This window comes from Rhinolophus sinicus, chromosome 8 (assembly GCF_057876585.1).
Source record: "Rhinolophus sinicus isolate RSI-liver-muscle chromosome 8, RSI-T2T, whole genome shotgun sequence".
Lineage (NCBI taxonomy): Eukaryota > Metazoa > Chordata > Mammalia > Chiroptera > Rhinolophidae > Rhinolophus > Rhinolophus sinicus.
Window position 1 is genome coordinate 89,529 of NC_142508.1, and position 19,277 is coordinate 108,805.

Sequence of the window (19,277 nt, forward strand, 5' to 3'; positions counted from 1 at the left end):
CGTTTCTAAATGTGTTTCAGTTTTTTAAGATGATTTGATTTTCTGTTAGCAACACTTGTGGGCTCACTTAACGGCCCTTTTGCTGTCAAGGTCCGGAAGATAAGCACTTATATTTTCTAGTGGCATCTACCTGCTTTTCATTCTTGTGGTAAAATTGAGCAGGGCCACCTCACGCACAATTTCAATCGTTTTCTCAAGTTGTAAAAAGCAGCAGTTGATGTGTTAGCTGTACCGAGGCCACTTGCCTTTAAAGCTTTTTTCCTAAATGTGGGATGCAAGCTCTGGCCCCTGGTCATGTGCTTTCAGTGGAAACGTGCAGAGAGCCCTGCCAATGCCCCTCTGACTATGTGGGGAAGGGCTGGTCCCTAGAATCATGTCCTCTAAACACAGTGTCCAGGGCACGCTGGGACGGACTGCGTTTCCCAGCGCTGGAAACCATTCCCTTAGAAATTACTAAAACTTAGGATGTGGGCTCATCCTGCTCTCACTGCTCATGGTCCAAATCAGCAAAATTCCTTCTTGCTGTGAGGAGCTTTTTAAAATATTAGAAAAAAGGCATTATCTTGATTCATCTTCAAAACAAAATCACTCTGCAGCAGATGGGTACCCTAACTTTAATAGTAAACGTGTTACAAAATGCAGGCAACTTGCTCTGTGAGTTGAAAGAAATCATTTTGGTTTCGGTTAGTTCAAGCCTTTCATTCTGAAAACAACACACACATTGCTGTACTCATTTCAACCACAAAAAATAAATACGGAAAAGGAGTCCAACCTAGTGTCTGAATCTTCCAAGTTCAACCACTGGAGAATGAACGCAGATGGACTATACTGGGGAGCATCCTCGGCTGACAAACCAGCAGATTCCAGGCAGGGTCAGCGTCCACCAGAGCTGAGCGGGCCTTGAGACTCCAGGCTTCCCAGATCTCAGAAACACTGTCCTCTTCCCAGTGTCTCAACGTCGTTTGAGGCATGACACAAACAAGAAACTGCATAAGACATAGGTGTAGAGCCCAGTGAGTGACCACAAAGCCGACGCTCGTGTGACCACACAGGTGAGACTAGGACGACACCCCCCCCCCCCCGAAACCCCCAAAAGGTTCAGCTTTGCCCAGCTTTGAACTCTGTGGAAGGGAACATGCACATTCTTTTGGGTCTGGCGTCTTTGTTGGCTCCTGTACTGTCTGCCTGAGGATCAACTCAGATCTCCCTTCCGGATTCTTTCAGCTGCTGGATGTGCTGTCAGCAGAGGGCCCACGGCTGTCAGCTGCACTCGGGTAGCTTGGCTGAGCAGTCCTGGGCACCAGTGTACCGGGCACTGTGGTGCGACCGACTTTGGAGACTGATGGAGAGAGCAGTAACTGGAAGGGCAGTGGGATCAGGTGGCGGTAGCTTAACTTCACTGACAGGAGTGATGAGTCAGCACCGGAAGCTGAGTGAGCTGCCGAGGGCTCCTGAGAGCACAGAAGTCGTTCTGGGGCCCGTCAGCTCCGAGGGAGCACCTTCCTGTGTATGGGTGCTGCCCGCCACAGGGGGCCACTGGACACACGACAGGGTGCGGCCCCTGCCCCGGGCAGCTGAGTCAGAGGCTGAATGGGGAAGCAAGCATACTGGGGTGTGGCCATGCTACCACGAAGCCCACGCATGACCCAAAGGAGCGGCAGGAGGACTGTGTGGAGCTGGTTCAGGAAGGGGCAGAGCTCTGTGGGCCTCTGTGGGAAGCCGGGCTGAAGGCCCAGGACAGCAGCTGGACAGCAAGCAGCTTAAGAGCACATGTGAGAATGGTTCACGTTCTTTTCATTTCCTAGTTTTTCTTCCTGGGACGTACGTGATTTGAGTACGTTAATAGCCTGAGGTGAGGCTAACAGAGAAACAAGTGTTGAAGTCCAAGGAAAGAAAGAAGGGTACAGCAGATGAAAAGGATCCCAGTCGAGAGGCAAGGTTATGGAATACGTCAAGATTGCCTGGGGAGACCCTCCATCGTCCTCAGAGACTCAGCTAATGAGCCAGCCGTAACCCTGTGAGCTGACAGCCACGTAAAAACGTGACAATGCAAACAGCGAAAAGAACTGTAAAATTAGCTGTTCTCCAAGTTTGATCTCTCTTGACCTCTTTAATGGCTTCCATTGCTCAGGAGATGGAACAGGTTAGCACAGATGATAAATGACAATTCATGTGGAGACCAGTTATGCCTGGAAACATTCAGAAGCAATGAGACATTTATGAAAGTCTTCCTATTTCAAAGCCAAATCAATACTTGCTCAGTGGGTTCCTCTTAGGACACTTTCCAGAGGAGGCCTTGTACCCACAGAATGTTAGCTAAGAAGGAGTGTTGCTGGGAGATAAAAAAAAAACTCTGAAAAGGAGGTCAGAATCTACACTACAGCCCAGGCTCATCTCCTGAATTTGGTTAGTTGAAAAGTCCTTGTATTTCGTTCAGTTTTCCTACCATAAATCTTTCAGGACGTCTGTTCTCGTTTCACTTCAGCCCATATGGTTTAAATATTGAATCCTGCTTTTCTTCTACATTTCCATCTAAATGTAATTCCGCTTTTACTCCAGTGAAAGTTTACTGGAGATCAGAGTACGTCGGTTCTAAAGATGGAGTTCATTGCCAGGAGATTCAGTGAAGTCATCAGCACCTTCAGAGTGAAAGTATGTCCTTTCCATCGAGGGGCCTCTGAGCTTTCCAGTGCTATTTTAGAATCAGACTTTATGGATTCTTTCTTAGAAACAATTGGAGAACGAGAGTCCTGGGTTAACAAAACAAAACATTACACTAAGACCACTTGCCTCATTGAATTAATGTTAACAATGTCTGTTTTCTGGTTCAGCCATACAGTTTTTCTTTCCGCCAAAATGCCTCCTTTTTGCTATCCAACATTGAAACTACAGTCAACAATAATGTACGTGCACTTAAAATTTTGTTACAAGGGTAGATCTCATGTTAAGTGTTCTTACCACAATACGGTGAAAATTTTAATACTGTGTTTTTTAACTCTACAGAAATGTCCCCATTTGTCTGATGAGTGATGAGTCATTTTCCTCTTACTGCTTTCAAGATTTTGTTTGTCTTTGGCTGTGACCATTTTGGCTGTGATGTGTCTAAGTGAGGATCTCTTGGCTTTTATCCTTTCATTTCCTTTCATTTTTTTGGATGGGTAGATTAATGTACTTCATCATGTTGAGAAGTTGTTATTTCTCTGAATATTTTTTTCAGTTCCTTTTGCTTTCTCTCCTTCTGGTTCTCCCATTGCACATATGTTGGTGCAGCTAGGGGAGCCCCAGGTTTCTGTGTAGCTCGTTTATTTTTCTTCATTTCCCCTCTGTTCTGCCCTCGTATACTCTCTATTGATGTTTCTTCAAGAATGCTGCTGCTTTCTCCTGCCAGTTCAGGTCTGCCACTGAGCCTGTCTAGTGAAGTTTTCATTTTGGTTTCTGTCCTTTTCCTCGCCAGGATTTTCCTTTCATTATTTTCAATAACCTTCCTCCTTATTCACATTCTGTTTAACGAGACATTGTCATCATGCTCTCCTTAGCTCTGTAAGCATGGTTTCCTTTCAGTTCTTTGAAATCTTTATATTAGCTGCATGGAAGTCTGCTGTGTGCACCCTCAGTCCCCTCCAGAGGCAGTATACACTGCTTGCTTTTCCCCCTGTGTGTGTGTGTGGGGGGGGGAGGGTCCCTCTTTCCTGTTTCTTCACATCTCTCAGAATGTTTGGTTGAAAACAGTATTTTAGATAATGCATTGGAGTGAGTCTGAATGCTGACTCCCCATCCCTGGGGGTGTGTTCATGCCCTGGCTGAACTGAGTCTCTGCTGTCTGTCTCCCGTAGTGCGCAACCTCGGGGTCTCGGCCCAGATTCTACCCCCGCACCCCATTTTTGAAATCCTCTGGCTCTCTGAGTTTCACCTCTGGGCAAAGTCTGTGTTTAAGCCTCTTAGCCAGATTTTTACCATTTGATGTTAGGTGCATGTGGGGCCCTGGGCTGCCGTCCCAGTTCAGCATTTTAGCTTCTTTTCCTCAGATTCACCCACAGACTAGCCCTCTCTGATCTCTCCTGAGACACGGCCTGGGGCACAACCGCAGCTTCCAGCCCCGGGGCTAGTTGTGCCGCTATTTTCAGGCCTGGCTTCCCAGGGCTTAGGATCAGCAGAGAACATTATTTGGTGGGGTGAGGCCACAGGTTGAGTGCGTGTCCCTTGTGTCAAGTGTGACATCTTGTTTTGATGGTCTGTGCATGGCTGGGGGGCTTCCTGTCGTGCTCACTCTTCTTGCCAGAGCGTGGGCACCGCCTGGCGGGTATCCAGCCTTGTTTGGCCGTCTCCCTGGTTCTCCCTGTGAAACTGCCTGCTCTGCCCTGTGGCCCATACCAGGCTGCTGCCAGCCGCTTCCTAACCTCTCTGCCAAGATTGCTACTGTTTGGACAACACCTTAAGCGTGGAGTTGTCCATCTTCTGTTCCAGGTAAATTCACACCCTTGGAGACCTGCAAAACTACTGAACGTTGTTCCCTGCTGTTCCCCTGGAGGGACTCTGGCATCGCCACAGCAGAGCTGGGTGGCACCCTGTTCTACGAGTGGGTGTGGGGTAGGAGATGGACAGGTGGGTGAGGCGTCCAGAAAGCCATTTAGAAGCCGCACGCCCACCTGTGCCCTTCGGCAAGCATTTCATCCCTCTGCTCGAGGCTCAGCTCGATCTGCACAATTGGGCGCTCGCATCCCTGTGGCTGCCATTATCCTGGCGGTGCTGAGAAAACACTGGCTGCTGCTCGCCTGCCCCCTGGAATTCCTGGGGGACACCTGGGACAGATGACAACATTATGAAGTCGACCAATGTCATAGAATCCAATTAAAGTCACCAACACACAGTGCTACTTGGGCGACAAAACAACTTACCTTTCTGAAAATCTGCCTCCTGTGGACAACGTGAGAAGATCGGCATTTTGCTTTTTCAGTTTCCTCACATTCTATTTTTAAACCTCACTCAAAAACGTATTTTATAAGCTGGAAGGAGAGAACGCTGCATAAAGAAAATTAAAGCAGGATATGACCTGTTTGAGGAATGAAACATTCCAAAGCAATCAGCTAAGTGCTCTCAATTATAAGGAACATTCTCCAGGAGAAATGTGGGGTGATTTGTGCATTTAATAGATCTTCATTTTCTCCAATTACAACATATCCAAGTTGACGTCTTTAGCATTTGAGTTAAACTTCAATATGTATTTCATTTATGGTCAGTCTCTCTGAATTCCGTACTGTGGGGACAGAGCCAGGAGAGCAGTTTCCAGGCTCTCAGCCTCACGTGGAAAGGTGCTGGCTCGGGTAATAGATGGCCATCAGCTGTAACCAGTTAGCCATTGGCCACTGATATAACTGCCGTGGCTAAACTAGCAAGTGTGGATTGTGGCTGGCAAGTGCAATTAGCAAGCAGATTGTGGATGACACGGTCAGCAAGCGTGATTGGCAGAGAAGCGGACGGCAGATTGTGGATCGTGTGGCTCCCGCTTCCTGTATCTCCAACCCAGCCGCCGGCGAGACTATAGTGGTATGAACCCCCTCTCTATGGCTCCGTGGGTGTTCCTTTTTGGCCTCACCATATCCTGCGTTCTTGTGCGGGGAGCAGGAGTAGAGACCCCACATGACACATATATAATTGGCTAGTTGACTTTACTAGAATAATGCATGGTTTTTCCTGCAATTATTGGCTTTCTCATCCCCTGCAGACTGTGAGCTGTGAGGTCTGAAACAAGCCTCTGGTTCTCTGTGACATTTTCTCTCAAACGTCAAGGAAAGCGCTTTGCACATACTGGGTGCTAACTAAATACTTGTTAATTGGTGGATAATCGGTTGGATTTGGTTTTCTATCACGAGCCTCTGAAGACAGGCTGGGGAGTGGTGGAATGTTGCAAATTAACAAGCAGCAAATACTGCCATATTGAAGTCTGTACCCCAGCACCCCAGGGAATGACAGAAATGTGGGTCACAGCCCATATGTGATGAGTTTACAAGTCAGTGAGAGGTGAGACAAAACAGTCAGACAGCTACACAGATCAACACGTGACTAAATGTCAAAATGAGTGGCACCAACTCCAGCCATCACCCATGCTGGACGGTTGGTCAGACCATTGCCTAGTTGTAGCTTTGACACAGCTGTACTGGGCAGTGGGGAACGATGGGGAGGGGACCATGGAGGGTCTGGGCTCTGGAGATGTGCTCCACCTGGCTCCACTTGTGTGTGTGCACGTGTGTGTGCACACGTGAAACTCGTCTGCTGAGCACTTGTGCGTTGTGCTCTTTGTTGCTTGGAACTTGTACCTCAATTTTAAAAAGGAAAGAGGGAAAAGGTGTTTTTCAAATACAGCCATGTGCACCATTTAGCTAAATGTGGAAACATGTATTTCTGGTACACAACAGTCTCGCCTGGCCCCTGGCAGGGTCACCATGAGCTGGGGAGCAGAGGGGGGCAGAGGGGATTCTGGGAAATGCACCACTCGCTGGGCCTTCTCACCTGAAAAGCTTGCATCGTTTTCTCCCACAAATCTGTTTGTGGAGGAAATTTTCTATCTGGCATTTTAAATGAAAAACTTGTCACTAATGGAGTACATACATATTTGGAAGATGAGTGTTGCCTTCTGATGTTTTTATGCATTATCCTTTGACCCCTTCCCAGGGAAAGCATTCAAGCCCTGGTCCTTTCCACAGTGTGAGGCTGAAGAGAACGTGTCTGCTGGAAACGAGATGTCCCAAAGTCTTAGGAAAATCTTGGCGCAGAAATGGGGCATAAAATTATCCATCTTCTCAATGAAAAGTGTGTCTGACTCTGTGTCTCTTCCTAAAATAGTCTGCAGGGAGAGGTCTCTCCTAGTCCCTGGCTCGGTAAATGTATTAACAAATGTGTAAATATTTATTGAACTAAAATATAAGTAGAAACTACAGGAAAAAGTTAAACCACAGACTATATATTTTGATAGGTATACACTGTTCCATTAAAATCTTTAAAATTAACTCTTATTTTTGTTTATAAAGTAATTATTTAGAAACTTTAGCAAAGTATACACAAATAGAATAAAAATGTAAAGACACAGATTAGAACTGTGTGCATTTTCATGCACAAAATTGGCTGTCACGAATTCTAACTCAATGAAGTCCAGTCACCAGAAAACTCTGACGCTGACACATTTATGCTCAGAAGCTCTACCCCGGATCTCCTGCCCCTTTTGCAGCATGGAGAGCGCAGTGGCCTTACCTGAATGATGCCTTCTCATCTGCTCCACTCACTGTTGGGTCTGTGGTCTGTGGGACCTGTGTGGACTGTGCAGCACTCCCTCTAACTCGCTGGCTTCGCAACCCACGCTCTGCAATCCTGTACTGTGTTCGTCTCGCCCCTGGACATAAATGATCCCTAAGTGGTGCAGTTCCTGCTCGTGTCCAGGTGACACAACTCCCACAGGTGAGCACCACGGTGCAAGCTCACCCCCCAGTCTCACCCTTTTCTGCCCCTCCCAGGCCACTTTCAAACAAGGGAGCCCGAATGTCCCACTGCTTCAGTTCTTTCCCAGATTTTCTTTCAAAAACCTCACAGATGGCATCTAGTGTTTTAAATGCCTGAGGAACTCAGAAAAGCAGCCCTGCCCAGCCAGTAAGTAGGGCTTTGTGAGCCCCACAGATAGACAGGTGATGGATGAAAGAGATGATAGATAGTAGATGATAGAGGGTGGAGAGACAGATGATAGAGGACAGAAAGCAGATACATGATGGACGATAAATAGATGACAGACGATAGACAGACAATAAATCATGGGAGATGACAGATCAGATAGACAGATTGCTGATAGAAGGTAGACACGTAACAGACGATACATGGTTGACTGACAGGTGGGTAGACAGGCGACAGAAAGGCGTTGATAGACAATGGGGGTGCCGGTAAAGGTGGTCACGTCACACGAATGATAGACTTTAAAAGCTGGTGCTCAGTTAAGGTAAAAGGTGTTCTTTGTACGCTTCCTACTCGCACTTTTGTGTAAGCTTGACATTATTTTCAAATGAAAAGTTAACAGCACAACACGTTCCTGGTCCGTTTGCACTTGTGGGGGACAACTGGCCCTTAGGCTGCGGTAATCCTTAGGGAGGTAAGAGGCGCCCGGCCCGCGCCCGCAGCCACCTCTGCGCGGGCTGCGAGTCGGGGGACAACGACCGTCCCGGTTCTGCGCCGGCAGCGCTGCTGCCCCGCCCCGCTCAGCCCGCCCCCACCAGATGCACCCCAACTTCCCCATTTGCAGTTGCCCCTATTTTCAACGCCGCTGGCCACCACGCACCCTAACTGGGTTTCCTGCCACTTTCTCGGGCGTCCTCACGTTACTAAGAAGGAAGGCGCAAGTAGGTACCAAACCGTCGTCCTGTCCCACAGGGTCACGCCCCGCCGCTCTCGCGCTGACCCCCCGCTAGGAGCCGGCGGGCCCTGCGCGCGCTCGGCCCACCTGTGGGCATCGTCCACCTGGTCCTCCGGCTGCTGGAGGGCGCCGGGCGGGCAGGGGCCGGAGCACCCGCTGAAAGGGGGTCGAGAGACGGGCGGGGTGTGGTGGAGGGCCACAGGGGTGCAGGGGGAGCGCGGGGCGGGGTGGGGCAGAGGGGCGTCCGCGGGGCGAGAGAGGCGGGGCGGGGCGGGCGGAGGGGGGCCGCGGGGCGGAGCAGCGGGCGTCGCGTGGACAGACCCGCGGGCGGGGATCCCGCGCGCCGCGCTCGGCCCGGGAGCCTGGCGTGCGGTTTCGGGAGCCGCGAGCTGCGCGCCCCATGTCGGTGCCGCGGAGCCGGGATGAGGGCGCCCGCGCTGCTGCCGCCGGCTCTGCTGACCTGCTGCGGTTGGCTGCTCGGCCCGGTGAGTGCGCCCCCGGCCCCGACAGCACGAGGAACTGAGCTCCCGCTCGGGCTGGGGAGATGCGTTGGCCCCCCACCCCCACTCGCCCCAACTTGCGGGAAACGGGATCCAGTGTCTCCCCGACGCTCTTCCCCAGGCGCGTGGCCGGCGAGGCCCTTCCTGAGGGGGGACAGGGCTGCCGCCACCTGCGCGGGCCCCCGTTTCAGGGGGAATTGGAGTCGGCTGTGTCTTTCCTTCTCTCTGCACCTCCTGGTACCTACTGTGGGTTTTGTTTCAGTGTCACAGGGAGACGCGATGTGGCCAAAGAAAGTTTCCTGTTGGAAATACTCTGCTTTGATTTTTAAAATCAGTGTTTAAGAGCGCCGGAGGAAATGGTATACTGAGCAGAAGTTTGTTAATCAGCAGATCACTTCTCGAGAATCCGCCCTTTTGTTTGAAGACGTCTTTTGAAGGGTTGTGAGCCGTTTTCTTGCATCGTCTGCCAGCTTGGAGGTGGTGTTGGGGCCTGTGGCAGCCAGGGCTCTGCTACTTATTCCCGTCCCCTCCTAAGGTTGTTGTGAAGGCAGGATGGAGCTATTTAGGGAAAGTTGTAATTGCTGAGAACTCTGCCTTTCAGGAGGGCCCAACCTAGCAAACCCCCACCAAACAACAAGCCTTGGGTCTTTTTAAAAATGAGAGTAAATGTGGCAAAAGTATCCAGCATTAAGCGTCTCTTCTTAATTCTCTAGGACATTTTATTCCTGGTTAGAATTATAACTGACCTATTTCAGTAGGATAATTAAATGTAGGTGGCCATACCATGCCCAATAGTAAGGTTTTCTTTAGCAAAAGTAAAATTTGGTTCAGACACAGGCAGGACTGCAGCTCCAGCCTACAGTGTGGGTACTTGTGTGGGGGGGGGGGGGCAAAAAAAGAGAGAGCATTGGACCTTAGTATAAACAGAGGTCAGAATCTTATTGTTTAAGGTGGAAACATGCGGTTTGATCTTCCACACACATTGGTAGACAACTACTCACGCTGTGTCACATCTGCAGCTCCGGTGACAGGTCTGGGTTAGTGGAAGACACAGTGATGTGACTCGCCCACTCTTCCCCCTACTTGCCCCTCTCATCTTTTTGACAAGTTCCTGCTCCACATCCTAAAGCTGTTTCCAGTGTGACCTGCAGCCTCTGACGATAAAGTTGTCCTACTGGGGCTCTTTCCCGGGAATGCAGAGGCCACGCTTAGGTGAAGCACACTGGGGTCTGCATGTAGTGAGTGAGGGTCATCAAGGACGGTCTGAGGACAGTCTTATGAGTAAACGTGTACTTACATTAATTCCATCAGGGGCTGTGGAGCGGAGGGCTCTGGTGCAGAAAGGTGAGTGGGTTACCGTGTTCTGTAGCCGCCAAAATTAGTGTACTAACAACATCCCGTGCACTGTGCTTGTGAGCTTGTTTTCCTGCGTAGAAGAAAATATTCTATTAGATTTTAAATCTGTTTTACAATTCCTTTATAAAATCAACAGTGAAGCTTTTTGTAAATAACCGTGCCAGAAATAGGACTTTGATTGCTTTTAAATGAGTGTCAGTTTGGAAGCAGTTTAAAACTTGGTTTCTTTTTGTAGAACTCTTGCTTGATTTTCATCTTATAGTGGAAATTTTAGTTATTTCTATTTTTTTAAATCTTGACCAGGTGAGCAGCATTCACCCAGAATGCCGATTCCATCTGGAAATACAAGAGGAGGAAACAAAGTGTGCAGAGATTCTGAGTGCTCAGACAGAAGCTCACAAAGGTAAGGTGAGGGTTTGGTGAATAACACTGCCCCGAGATGGAGAACCTGACAAGCAAACAGCTCACACCTCACGCTGTAACTTGTGTTTTAAGGTCACCTGCATCTTCCAAAAAAAATTCTACGTCCACTGTTTTTTAATAAACTTGTGCTAAAACTCCTATGGAGGGGAAGGTCCTTCACATAAACCTTTTAAAAGAAATCTTAATCCCTAACAATAACAGTTTCCATGGTTGAGACAATAGCAACAGTTGCTAAAATAATTTCATGGGCGTTGTTATGCTTTGCAAAAGCAACTCCATTTTCTAGAGTATTTATCTGATTTCTTGCATTTTAAATCCTTAGTTACATCACAGATACTTTTGGTCCAGTTGAGAACAGTGCAGTCTTAGAAATTAAATAGGAAAATGAGAGTTTTGTTCTCCTGAAGACATACCTCTTGTGAAAATAGTGAACTTGCTGATTTTATTTTCTTCAGGCCAAAGAAGAAATTCTGGGACAATATGCCCTCAACCTAGGCACATTCACATGTTTACCTACTCAGGAGGTTCTGGGCTAACGCCCAGATTATAAACAGTAGCAAAAACCTGTCCTTCAGCTTTCCTTTTCTCTGTTCTGTGTCATGATTTTATCCTCATCAAGAAATAAATTAAAATCACAGTAAGACTGTGTTAAAACATCCTGGTGCCTTGTGAAGGACCTTCCACCAGAGCCCAGTGCTGCCCAGTAGAAACTGAATGAGAGCCACACAGGTCGTTTTGAATTTTCTAGGAGCCACGTTGAAAGAAGTACAGAGAAATGTGAGATTCGTTTTTTTGTTTGTTTGTTTTTTAAATTTATTGGGGTGACAATTGTTAGTAAAATTACATAGATTTCAGGTATACAATTCTGTATTACATCATCTATAAATTCCATTGTGTATATTCACCACCCAGAGTCAGTTCTCCTTCCATCACCATATACTTGTGAGATTAGTTTTAACAATATATTTTCTTTATCCAAATGTATCTGAACCATTATCGTTTCAACCTGTAATGAATATAAAGTCTTGATGAAAAGTTTTAGATGTTCCTTTGTATACTAAGTCTCAGAAACCCAGCACATCACCATTTGGACCTCCCAGGCTTTGGGTACTCCCCGGGGGCCAGTGCTGCTCTGAACTGAAACCAAAAAGTCATCCTGTGGCCTTCCTGTCCACTTCCTCCCCTGACGATGAGGCCTCTGGCTCCAGAGTCCCTTCCAGCCTTAATGACTGTGATTCTGTCCTGATGGCCACGTCTTCCAAATGGTCTGGTTGAGCTGTGTCCAGAGAAAGGCAAGTGAAGTGGCCCAGTCCCACAGCAGACAGGGACCGAAGTGTGTGTCCTGTGCAAAGGCAAGTGCCACAGGGAGAGATGAGGCATGGGTCCTGCCAACCAGGGCCTCAGGCCAAAACAATTGTCGTGGCCACGGGGATCCATTCCCTTCAGTGAAAATTGAGAGATTTAGGAAAAGTAAGTACTGACAGGAGACAGACATCTAGCTGGTGGCCAGTGAGCCCAGGTCCTGTGGGCACGTCCCAGCAGCTCCATCCATGTGGACTCTGGCATGTAGCGGGTGGGCTGCATCCTCCGGTGGCCGTTGACCCTGTCTGGGGCCGGGACGTCCACCCTCATCCCATTGTTGGACAGTGGAGGTGCTGATGGGTTCTGAGGCTGCCCACAAATGGCGCCCCTCACTGGCACTCATCGTCCCGGGCAGCAGTGAACAGACCTCCACGTGAGTGCATCTTCACACTCTAAGACCCCTCGGAGGCTCTGCTGTCACCTCTCCAGCTAAACACTTCAGGACACATGCCCCAGGCCCTCGGCGAGGCTCTGGACACACACCCAGCCCCATCACATGGAGGGAGGAAAATCTTACCGCTGACACTGTGGGTGCTCAGCCATGGAAAAAGTGGGATGTGCCCATGACTTTCCCTCAGATGAAACCTCCTCGCAGCTGGTCAGGGGCTGACAGGGCACCAGGTACAGGGGCAGGGCCACCTGTAAGTTGTGCCAGCGACGCTGCTGTGTGAGGAGAGACAGGACTGCTTTAGGGCAGTTAAGTTGTCTGCCATTAGGAAATGGGATGTTTTGACCCACAGTCAGGTTTTTTGTGTAAAAGATTCTTTGTTTCTGGTTGGTTTGTGTAGGTGGAATGTGGCATTAAAAAACTCAAAACAATGTTCTTTTAGCTTTACTCTGTCCAAAGGCACAGGTTTGAGTCCTGGTCCCTGGCCAGCCATTCAGGAGTGTGACTTGTTGGCCACAGTGGGAGTTGAGGGCAGAATGACAGCTGTGGGGATTGGCGGGGGTGGCCTGCTGTGGGGGTGGCAGCTGTGGAGATGGCCGGTGGTAGGGGTGGCCAGGTGGTGGGGATGGGAGGTGGGGGTGGCCGGTGGTGGGGATGGCAGGTGGGGGTGGCCGGGCAGTGGAGATGGAGGGAAGATGGCTGTCAGTAGGGACTTGGACTCGAGTAGAGGCAGCTGCCCCTTACAGCCTTTGCTTGTTACTGTGAGGAAATGCAGGCGCTAAATTGCCCAGCTTTCTATTTTCAGAGGATATCAGAAATGCAAACTTTACATAAAGTGTGCCAGCTTCTTCAAAGTTTGCGACTGGTACTTAAAGTGAAAAGCTGTGTGCGACTCAGCAGACCTGGCGTGGTGCGTCCCACCGGCCCCGCTGTTGGTGGACACCTGAGGCACATGGGTGGACAGCACATCCTCGGCACTCCGAGGGCTCCTTGGCAGGCCGCTCCTGTCTCGGTTGTTCCTCAGAGGTGAGCTGTGTGTGACCCACAGCAGACGAGCCCGAGGGCAGTGAGCGAGGGCAGCCACGTGCTGGTCACCACGTTCATCCGCTTGAGCAGAAGGAACATGAGGGGCCCAGAGAAAGGGCCTAAGACACCGGCCCTGTTCAGAGTGGTGGGGAAGGTGTCACTGCATTTCCTGCCAGTGACAGGACCAGTCCTCACACATGTTCTTACATTGAAGGCTCTCGCCATCTAAGTTGCTCTTGCCCTGCAGCAAACACACTGGCAGCTGACTCCCCCTTTTGCAGGAAGAGCGAGCTGACAGGCCAGCTGCCCTCAGGGAGCAGGGGCGTGTGGCAGGAACTTGTGCTCTGAACCCATCTTTCCTTCTTACTCTTTGCAATGTGTGTGGCTCTGATGCCAGGGGTAGAAATAGCACCGAGTTTCCAGAATGAAGACACTACACGCCGTCAGGCCATCGCTGCGGGCAGCATGCAGCACCCTCAAGGGACAGGACGAGTGATTCCATATGTCACGTGTTCACTCGCTTCATGATATTAGAAGTGAGGGTCTGTTGTAGCTACTTTTAAATCGTGTAGGATTAGGAAATTGGTGTAAGAGCACCAGATGCAAAAAAAGACTAGTTTTCCATTATAGTAAGGTAATTTGTACGTCTGACAAGGAACTCTTTTAGTACGTGTTGCATCTAAAACAAAAAAACAAACAAAACACTAACTTAAATCTAGGCCAAAAAAAAGCAAACTATTTCAATTCTAAATCCTTCAAAGGATTCACTTTGTAAGAAAGAAAAGCGCAGGAGGCGTTAGGCGCTTTGTGATCTGCTATTGATCGTGGCTGAGACTGACTGACTCCTGCCAATATGTGTGTGAGGCCTGAGGCCACAGCCGCAGTGCAGCACTGTCCCCAGAGTGTCCTGACAGTCACCTCAGCAGGTGGGTGGGGCCAGAAGCCAGACTGCAGGGAGGTGACGACAGAGCACCCCTCCCCCCCAGGACAGTGGACAGGGCAGGGCACTGCTCTTCCAAATAGAGAAAGAAGACGGGAACCCTCTTTCTCCCAAAGGCGCCTGAGGTGGTGACAGCTGTGTTTGTACAGGCGGCAGGAAAGGGCTGTCACAAAGCCTGCAGGGGCTGGGAGCATTTGGGGCAGGTGGTCCTGGAGGCAGGAGGAGGGGGGACCAAGGGCAAACCTGCAGCTTTGACGCTGGAGGGGAGAGGAGGGATGCGTGAGAGGCAGGGTGAGGGCAGGGCACTGCCGGTGGTGCGGGTATAGGCTCCCAGGGAGGGGCTGGGGCTGGAGAGGACACTGGAGCTGTGACCTAGGACACGGACGTGCAGGGCACTGGTCACAGCTCCCCCTCATCCTGAAGAGGGTGGCTGCTCTGGGCTCTCACACAGGGTCACAGGCCGCTGTGCTGTGTGAGAGGATCTGTCACTCCATCATAACACTGGTAGACAGATGCCCTGGGACGATCCCGGGAAGCCACCCAAGTCCTGACCATAAATCTGAGGAAGATTATCCTGGGAAAACATGGCAGGACTCTGTGCTGAGGCCCAGCCTGTCAGCCTCCCAGTCCAGCCTCCTGACGCTCAGCTCTGCCCGCCTGGGCTTCCTGTGGCACCAACAGTGTCCCGACTGGTCACAGACATGGCAGGGAAGGTTTTGAGAATTTTTAAAGGATTATTAGGAAACAGTGGCTGTTTATAAAAGGTAAGGGCAGCAACCATCTTGGTGGGAGAAAGGCATAAGGATTCTGCATACTTATGAACACACTCCTGAACTGAGCCGCACTCGGGTCCCGGGTGCGTCTATTGGGTCCCAGGAGCGCCTGTCCTGCAGCTGTGGGAGGCGGACGGGCACGAAAACGCTGCTTCTACTTTTGCTGTGTCTGCGTCCATCCCGGGCAGCACTGCCAGCTGGAAGCCCATGGGCACTGGGTTCATCCAGCTCAGTTTGAGGGATGTTTTGATATTTGGGGTTCACTCAGCATATTTTTCAAATACAGAGGTTCAAACTGGACCTCTGTGTTTCTTTGAAAAATGCTTTTGTTTGGTTAACAGCTTTGGCTGGTTCCGAGCTTTTAGTCTGTTTAATGTTAGTTCAAGTCCCAGAATATGTTCCCTACTCATGGAATCTGCCTGGACCTTCACCCACACAATAAAAGCTTGCTACCTCAGGATTCAAAATCCTGAAATGACCCAATTTCAAAGCGCCATCCAGTGGCAACATTGCAGCAAATGGTATCCTGGCTGTAGCTTGTCCCTCTCTCCAAGAGAGTGAGGCTGGCAGAGACCCTGATTAGACAAGAGTATTGGGGTGTCCTGGACTTGTCTGAAACACCAGCTGTGCCGTGGGGCCTGGCATCGTCCTGTCCCGGTGTCCTGGGCCCAGCCCAGGCCTGTGCAGCTGGTTGGGTGAGACGCCAACACGCAGTCCCCAGGCTATGCCTTTGTGGCTGCAGGTAGCCTGCTGTGCTTGCTGGAGGAGTGTCAGCCAAGGCCCTCTGCCCCGCCCCCCTCAGCCAGGGAGCCCCAGCCACAGTGAGTACTTGCTGCTGGAAAATGACCCGGGCTCCACATAAAATCCTGAAGAGAGTGCAGTTTGCTGGACGGACCACGTGTTGTCTCCTTCCTGTCCCCAGGGCTGAGCCTGTCCTGTTACCCATCCCCGCCGTCCCTTCAGCCCACGGCAGGCCGGGCTATCTCAGGCAGCGCAGACCCAGCAGAGCCCTCCTGCAGTTCTAGACAGGTTGTGGGGCCTGGTCTTTCCCCTCATGGGCTCCACTCCACCCTGCGTCTGCCGGGAGCCACTGTCGTCCCCAGTCCTGACGGCGGTCCAGCTGAAAATGCATCTCGCAGTGCCAGACGGAGCGAATGCACGCATACTGCTTTCCTTGTCTCACTAGCAAATGTTTTAAGGACAAAAGATGAAAATGCATCCTTAGAACAACAGAAAAAAGGAACCCATCATTGACTGGAATTTGACCATCACTGCCAGTGTCAGAGTGACTGGGGCCCCACGGGACTTGGAGTGGCCCTTACAGTAAAACTGTCTAGAGAGGAAACGACCCCGAGGACGCGCAGGGGTGGAGGGTGCAGGGTTGGCAGGGATGGTGTCTGCCCTGCATGGGGCCCCGGACTGCTCTCGTCACCTCAGCTCCTGGGAGGTTTTGTCAATCAACTGTGAAGCCTGTTTACCATCTGGGCCGACACAGAGAGTCCTGGCACGCAGCTCCTGGAACGGGGCTCTCGCTCTCCGTGGGTGCCACCCTCCTGGCAGCTGCTCAAGTGACTTCACATGTCACACCTGTGCACCCTGAGCTCAGGAAGCAGACCCTGGGGTGCTTCCTGTGCTGTGTGGTCAGCTCTGGCCGCTGAGAAACAATGGCCCAAGTGTCCAGGGACCGCAGTACTTTGAGGGGTGGTCTCTGAGCAGGAAGTCAAAGCAAGGCACCGAGGGGAAGGTGCCACCAGGCATAACTGCAGCTGCTCTCTGAGGGCTCCCAGGGCAGAGATCACTAGCAGCCCGACTTTGGCCATAGGATGTAGGATGACTTTTACAGGGACCCGCAGTGGGATGGCTGCTCAGGACATACTGACCTCCTGGACACCAGGTGCTCAGAGGCTGGGGGCTGCCCTGGACCAGGTCTGCAGCCTGTGGAAGCCTGGGTGCCACCAGCCTGGGGCATCTAAAGTGAGGGAAGCCCAGTGGTCATGGTCACCGATGCTTCCTGGCCAGGGCCCTGGAAGTCAGGCTTGTACGTGGCAAAGACGGTACCCTCCTCAGTGATTCGGCCTGAAGCATGTCCCCCAGACCGGCTCTGCGGCCGGTGGCCGGGGATCGGCGTGGCTGGGCTTCAGGTTTCAACAAGTGGCCAGGTTCACAGAGAAGGAGAAAGCAACTTTAAAAAAGGATTTCCCAATTCAGTTGGTGAGTCATCCCACTGGGGTCTTAGCCCTTTAAATTGATAATAGGCAAGAAGTAGACGGGAGCAGGAAACGGGCTGATGGCTTTGCTGGCCGATATGAAGAGAATTCATTTTTTTAAAGACTGTTAAATGAGAATTTTCGAGCTCCGAGGACTGGTGGAAATCTTGCTCAGCACGGCCCCGTGATGGGCGGCCACAAAGCCAGGCCTGCGCCCAGGGCGCCTCCGGTTCCTTGGAGCAGGAGACGCTCAGGATACACTGAACCGTGCAGGCCTGTGCCGGCAGGAAGTGTGGCGAGAACGTCCGCTTTGCTTTGCTGCCGTGTCAGTTTTTATCTGGTCTCTTTCCTACGAGAATGCAGAGCGAAAAGCAGAGTCCTCGTCCTCAAGGACTAAACCTGAGTGATCTCCACGGGGCAGAGTTACCACTTACGAGGTGTTTCCAGGGCCTCTGAGATTGCCACCAGCCTGACTCTGTTTTCTGTGTCCTCTGCTTGGGACCTCAGTGGCCAGCTCCCCAGGCCTGGGCCAGGCAGGTGTCCAGCTGGGGGACCTGGGGCCACCGCTCCTGCTCAGGGTGTGGGCTTCCTTCCTCAGCACTCTGCTCTCCTGGGGCCACGCGTGGGCTTCAGCCAAGCACTGTGGCTCCCGTTACTCATCTTCCGGAGCTGTTTTCCAGCAGAAAAGACGCTTTCTTTCTGTGTGCTTGACCGTTTATATAATCACAATGTTGGAAGGGAGGTGTGACGTGCCTGCGCATTTACGGTATGTACAGGATGCGTTCCGTGGACCATTCCAGCAGTCGCACACGTCATGACCCTGTGTAGAATCAGGACGCTGTCAGCAGGCAGGTAGCCGCGTGCCCCGCCCTCGGGATGGGTCTGCTTCCTTTCAGGGCCGCGTGCCCCCCTCCCCCTGGATGTCACCCCTTGGGAACAATCCGTGCTATCGCACCCCACCCCACGCAGTGCTGCTGGCTCCTTGTGGCCCTTACTGTTCCATTGTGCTGTCTGCTCACTGGGTTAAAAAGTGGCCTGCACCCTCTGGAGGGTGAAGTCTCCCTTCTCTCCAGTCATCAGGGAACCTGCGGGCTGGTGGCACCCGTGGGCCCTGCCCCTTGCTGGGGTGTCTGCAATGACCTGGCCTGACCTTGACTCTGCTGAGCATTAGCCTTCCCTCATCGTCTGCACAAAAACTATAGTTCCTTGCAAAAGGACAGGAAAAATGTCATGCCATTTAGGGGGCACGGTTAGATACTTAATGAGTAGATTTCCAATCAAACGATGATTTCATCACTGTTCGTTTGTGTCACAGATACACTGTGGGGTCTACAAGTAGGGGATTTAAAGGTGTTATATCCATACTGTGGGATGTTAGGTAGCCCTTAAAAGTGATGGCGTGCTGCATGAGAAAACATGGGTGACGTTGCTAAGTGGGAAGGCAAGGGAGACGTCAAGACAGACAACTTCCTGTTTTTGTATGGAGAAATCGTGGAGGGGTAGCCGGTTAGCTCAGTTGGTTAGAGCGCGGTGCTCTTAACACCAGGGTTGCCGGTTCGATCCCCACATGGGCCACTGTGAGCCGCGCCCTCCACAGCTAGATTGAAACACCTACTTGACTTAGAGCTGATGGGTCCTGGAAAAACAAAAATAAATAAAAGTTTATAAAAAAGAAATCACAGGACTTCTGTGTATGTAGCATATAAGCTTGTGCATAGGATGCCATTGAGGCCCAAAAGGCAGGTCCCCCCGCCCCAGGCTTGGCCTGGGGGTGTGATTGTTCCTCCAACAGCCTCTGCACAGGAAGGTTGTTTGGTGAGATTCCTTGCAATGCTGCATGTTATTATAACAGCCAAGCAATGGAAGTCCTCTTGTGGGGACGTTCCTCCTGGCTGTCTTCAGGATTCTGGCTT

The 19,277-nt window shown here is 51.0% G+C and overlaps 1 protein-coding gene and 1 long non-coding RNA gene across 8 annotated transcripts in view; one reads left to right on the top strand and one right to left on the bottom strand.

Moving 5' to 3' along the window:
- Positions 1–19,277, top strand: part of VIPR2 (vasoactive intestinal peptide receptor 2) — an 85,120-nt gene that overhangs the window by 46,560 nt on the left and 19,283 nt on the right. For 2 of the 7 annotated variants that reach the window (XM_088799756.1, XM_088799757.1), the window contains exon 2: positions 10,549–10,648. Coding sequence is in view for 5 of the 7 variants with exons in the window: in XM_088799754.1 (XP_088655880.1) it covers positions 8,812–8,874; positions 10,201–10,233; positions 10,549–10,648 (196 nt within the window). In the remaining 2 variants the exon portion in view is untranslated. Of the gene's footprint in view, positions 1–8,686; positions 8,875–10,200; positions 10,234–10,548; positions 10,649–19,277 lie in introns of those variants that run through there. The other 5 variants (XM_088799754.1, XM_074315024.2, XM_074315022.2 and 2 more) reach the window with 5 other exon arrangements.
- Positions 1,114–8,080, bottom strand: LOC148757354 (uncharacterized). The gene is made up of 3 exons (XR_016021867.1): positions 7,246–8,080; positions 4,896–5,019; positions 1,114–4,799 (listed from the first exon to the last, which is right to left on the bottom strand). It is a non-coding gene; the product is annotated as an uncharacterized LOC148757354 (long non-coding RNA).